The 5,227-nt window shown below is 31.7% G+C and overlaps 1 protein-coding gene and 1 pseudogene across 1 annotated transcript; both read right to left on the bottom strand.

Moving 5' to 3' along the window:
* Positions 1-210: 210 nt before the first annotated feature.
* On the bottom strand, positions 211-2,621 carry LOC108912238 (putative nuclease HARBI1). The gene is made up of 5 exons (XM_023456053.1): positions 2,440-2,621; positions 2,225-2,381; positions 1,408-1,560; positions 897-1,194; positions 211-770 (listed from the first exon to the last, which is right to left on the bottom strand). The coding sequence occupies exons 1-5, from the start codon at positions 2,619-2,621 to the stop codon at positions 316-318; spliced, it is 1,245 nt and encodes a 414-aa protein (XP_023311821.1). The 3' UTR covers positions 211-315.
* A 1,142-nt stretch (positions 2,622-3,763) lies between these two features.
* Positions 3,764-4,721, bottom strand: LOC108908824 (annotated as a pseudogene).
* Between the last annotated feature and the right edge of the window lie 506 nt (positions 4,722-5,227).

The following is a 5,227-nucleotide window of genomic DNA, read 5'->3' on the forward strand; positions in this document are numbered from 1 at the left end:
AGTAAAAAAATTGACACTTTATTTTAAATAGATAATATAAAATGTTTATATGACAGAAAATTATCTATAAGTTGGTTTAATTAATACCTGGGACAAAGTTTATTTTTACAGAGAAAAATGAAAACTCAACTTACTAAATTTATTTATTCATTATCAGCATAATGTGCATTATAACATAAGCATATAGGTACTTATAACAATGTGGAAAAATACTGAATTAAATTTTGTCTAACTGCTGCTCCAGTATTATTAGCGGGTTGAAAGATTTCTTCATCTGCATTAGGACCTTCGTCATCATCTACAGTAATTTCTTCCTCAGGTTCCTCGTCCCTCATATCTATGGCAATATTGTTTAATACTGCAGTGGCTAGGTACAATTATTGTTTGGATTGTTTCCATTTTCAATCGCATCCCCAAGCGTAATATGGGAAATCTTCTCTTCCACATTCCATACGACCTCTCCACTACATTTCTTGTAAGAATGTGAGACTCATTGTACAGATTTTCTTCTGGAAGAATTGGATTATGTAATGGTGTCATCAAATATTTTCTTAAGGCATAACCGGAATCTCCCAAAAGTAAACCATCTGTAAATCTTCCCTCTTCAAATTGTGCTTTTAATCTTGAGTTATTGAAAATTGTACTGTCATGACTAGCACCAGGCCAGCGTGCTACTACATTGCAAATATTTCCTTTTGCATTGGAAACTGTTTGCACATTTAAAGAAAAATATCCTTTCCTATTTCTAAAATGCTTAGCATTTGCTCCCCCTATAACATAATGTACGGGACAACTAATCTTATATGTATTGTGAAGTTATAAGAGCAAACTGTAGGCTGTCTTAATTTTTTTAGATTTCTACCTCTACCCTGTAGGTATATATGAAATACACTCACCTGGAGATTGGACATGTGTACAATCGATAGCTCCGATAACATTAGGAAATCTTGAAATATTATAAAACATTTCTTTCTCCACAGCTAATTCTCGATTATTTTCTGGCATTTTTATGTGTGTCGGTGCCAATGAAGCAATCGCCTGTGACATATTTTTAATTACTCGAGAGGCTGTTGACTTGTGTACTCCTCCAAAGTCTGCAGCAACAAGAAGGATGCTACCGCATGCATAAAATCGTAAGCTTATTAGTAATTGAGTTAGTGGAAGTAGAGCATGATTCCTAAAAAATAACAGTGATATTTATTCATATACTTACCATTTATAATTTGTTTAAAGAATTACACATTTCTAAGTGGCTACAAATGCGATACAAAATAAAAAATGGTCCTGAAAAACTTGAAAATTATAAAAGATTTACCATTTTGATTTCATATAACTAATTTTATTAGATACCTACCTTTCTGTTTGACTTATTAACAAATGCTGAATTTGCTCTAACAGTGCACTTACAGAGACTTTGGAAAGTCGGAATCTATTTATAAATTCCTCGTCGTTCCAACACTCCATATGACTAGGTCTTACTCTAAAATTTCTAGGCTGCCTGGGAGCCTCAATAATATTTATGATGTCTTCATCCTCATCACTTAAAATGTCGTCAAATATCTCAAAAATATACACTTCGTTAATATCCATTTTACAATTTACAAAATTTATCTTGGTTTTTATAAGGTTATGTTTATAGTACTTTCACCAACTTTGACTTTCTATTATATTCTATTCTATTCTATTCTATACAATTCGGATCTATGGGCACAGATTACTTTACCAAAATTACTGTGCTATGGGAGCAAAATGTTTTCCATAGTGAGGTTTAACTTGAACGTGTGGTTTAAACGAAGCCTCTGTATCGGTTGAAGTTTAAACTCCACTCATTGGTTTAAACATCACTCTACTAGTTAACTCTGCTTATAAAACGTTCATTTCTTCAAGGTCACAGTTTAAACTCCAATCTCAAGTTTTAACCTACATTATAAAACTGGGCCTTAATATACGAAGTTCTGCATCACACACTGCTTGAACATTTAATGATGTCTGACCTTTTCTATTTATATAATTAGCTTTGTCTTGTTGAGGCGGCATTAATAATATGTGGGTGCAATCGATAGCTCCTACTACATTGGGTATACCATCAATTGCATAAAACCCTTCTTTAATACTAATTACAGAATTAGGTTCATTCAATGGGTATCTAATATTATTCGCTACCTATATTTCTTAGAGATGCACAAAAATTTGACAATACTCGGCTACAAGTTGACTGACTAACATGTGCAATATCTCCTATTAAACTCTGAAAACCACATGATGCTAGGAACCTTAGGCCTATAAGAACTTGTAGCATAACTGATAGGGAATGACTGCGTCTCGTGGGGTGTTCTAACTCGCATAACTCCAAAATCACATTTCTAGGTAAACGATAATATCTACAATAAAATGCATTTTAAAAAGGAGTTTGAATAATTTTTATTTTTTTAAAAATACCTTAATAAATGTTCATCTGGTACTTGTATAGGATCTAATCGGTCTCGAAACAGTCTCTCCCTGTTCATATTTGCTACTGGCTGTTGGTTTTCTCTCGGTTCATCCAACCTTTCATTGAGATTATCATTCTCATTTTCCTCATTATTTAGAACAAGGATAATTCTTGCCGGACCAGGAAACATGCTAAAATAAATAATATTGACATTGAAATTATGAAGGTCGTTTCTGTTTTCGTAATTAAGTGAACACTTAAGTGAACACACTATAAATTAGTGCCTCTACTGTATTGTTAAATATACTTGGTAATAATTAATATTCTACAGTACTTTTTACAGTAAAATTTCAATGCAACTACTTATTCACATAAAAAGTTTGATGAATCACAATTCTAACCTATAAATAAGTATAGTTTTTATGTATAATACTTACATAGCAATGTATTAACTAATCCTTAGCACTGAAAAGTACTGTTTATTATTATAAATAGTCCAAAAATATACAATACGAAACGCAAGGAAATAGAGACCAAAGTTACACGATTTTTAGACAGGCACAATGTAATGGGTACCTTTTTAAAAGAAATGCACTGTATCTTTATCCACTTTTGTTTATTACTAAGGTTACACTTAATACAACTTAATACTAGAGATTGTTGAAAATGTATTTAGTTCGAAGAATATTTTAATAATTGAACGTAGGAATGAATAATTAATGATTGATTTCTGGTCTTGCTGCTCTGAGTATTTATATAAAACTAACTTGGAAACAACCATAGTTGTACAAATGGATTTTAGATAAATGAAAATATAAATGTAATTAACGTATGGACAATTAGTCTCCAAGATACAAGCATCAATAGTAGATAACTAGTTGAATAAATAGTTTATCGATTCTTAATGGCAATAGACAATGAGAATTAGTAATACTTGTTATTGTTGCTTGCTTCCGGAGCATTTCTTGTTTACTTATTTTAGTACACATACTTAACTTAAATCAATATCTAATTACTAAGGAATACATCTTATTATAATATTAACGATATAATACATAGGCGTAACATGGAAGGTAGGGTTGGTACATTACACCTCCCTTCTTAAAGGAAAAAATTAAAAGAATACATTACAAATCTTCTTTTAATTTTGCTATGCGTTCGCTTCTTCGAATGGAGATTGGTCTATCTGAGTCTACATCTGACATTTCTAAATCTGCGCCTTTAATTGGGCAATCTATTTTTAACTTAGTGGTCTCCTTACGATCGGATTGACAAATATTTAAAGTGAGACAATTCGTAATTTTTCTACAGTTACTAGAGCGAGTATTATTCTTACAACATCTTTGTTTCAAATACTTTGCAATTCGATAAAATAGGTATGTAATTAAAATTTTTATTAAGGTACAAAATATATAAAGCATTCACGAAATAAGCATTCTTATGAATATTTGGAAATTGTGAAAGATTAAGATTCTCTGCGTTTTTTTCAATATCATCTAGTTTATGGCTAGCTAGTTTTAAGGCTTCTCTATTTAGGTTATTTAATTGAAGTGGTATTAGATGTAGCTTGGTAAGGTTAATCTTTGATTTAGAATCGTCGCAACAGTCTTCAGGAAGTTGAAATTCAGGAATAATCGATTGGAATGAGCTTTCTTTTGAATTTGTGTCGGAGATTAAAATGGTTGATCCTGTGTAAATTTTGCAATTATCGTTCGTTGTTAAAATTCCGGTATTATTTAATACAATAGTTACTGGCGTTCCAGGGGTACTAACTAATTGTTATGTCGGTAGGATTCGGTAAAACATATATCCAGCTATTTGGTTTAGATAACTTATGCCAAATTTCATATGTAGTATGTATTATCCTAACATCACAATCTAAAGGTAAATGAAGGATAGAGTTTAGTAGTTCGGTTTCACAAATTGGTCTGACGTGAGTGAAATATAATGGTGACGGATTTTCGCACATTAAGGTTTCTACGTTTATCGAATGACAAAATTCTAATTTATCAAATGTGGTATAAACATTTCGATTTTCTGAGAGCGCTAAGTAATTCATGGAGGGTAATATAAGTGTTAATTGATTTAATCTTGTGTGGTAAACAGGCAATGATATTAGTTTATATAAAGTATACTGAACTGTATTCACTAAGGGAATACTGATGACAAAGATAATTTTGTTATCTATGAATTTATATTTTATAGATAGAATTTCGAGGTATTTGTGTGCATTTGCTAAAGTTAGTGATAAAGGATAGTTTGCGGAATTTGGTAAATGAGTAAGGGCCATANGTCAGTGGGTTAATTCTGTCTTTGCCTCGACCCAAGGTTGCATTCTTTGACCAGCTGCTGATATACTGACATTATCATTTAATTTCATCCTCTTTGGAGTTCGCAGGGCAGAGTGCTTTGGTCTCTTTAACTGAGCTGGACAATAACTGCTCCAATTATTTACTGGAATGTAAACAAATATTGTTATGAAATAAAATTATATCAACTGCTTTGTGTATGTTACATCATTCTTTTTTATTAAGCAAAAACTACCTGCTCTGCTTTCTTCAGTATTTACCTCGACAACAGGAAGAGCTTTTGGACTAGCTTCAGCATCTGTATAATAAAAGATGAACATTATTAAAAATAAACAAAGGATTTTAATAGTACAATACATGTTAAGCTTACGAAATAAAACATACCAGATATGTTTGCATGTTCCAGTGTTCTGAGTGGCTGTTGCAATTGTAGTTCAGGGCTCTTCGGTCTTTCTATATGAGCCACAGAATGGTCACTGACATTATT

This window comes from Anoplophora glabripennis, unplaced genomic scaffold (assembly GCF_000390285.2).
Source record: "Anoplophora glabripennis isolate ALB-LARVAE unplaced genomic scaffold, Agla_2.0 scaffold1137, whole genome shotgun sequence".
NCBI classification, from domain to species: domain Eukaryota; kingdom Metazoa; phylum Arthropoda; class Insecta; order Coleoptera; family Cerambycidae; genus Anoplophora; species Anoplophora glabripennis.

What these genes read in the sequence shown, in the direction of transcription:
- LOC108912238 (XM_023456053.1), bottom strand. Translation starts at nt 2,621, where the DNA reads ATGTTTCCTGGTCCGGCAAGAATTATCCTTGTTCTAAATAATGAGGAA. An exon ending in TAATAGGAGATATTGCACAT is followed by an intron (nt 1,561 to 2,224) that starts GTTAGTCAGTCA and finishes TATATTTTTGAG; the next exon opens with ATATTTGACGACATTTTAAG. An exon ending in TACACATGTCCAATCTCCAG is followed by an intron (nt 771 to 896) that starts GTGAGTGTATTT and finishes ATTATGTTATAG; the next exon opens with GGGGAGCAAATGCTAAGCAT.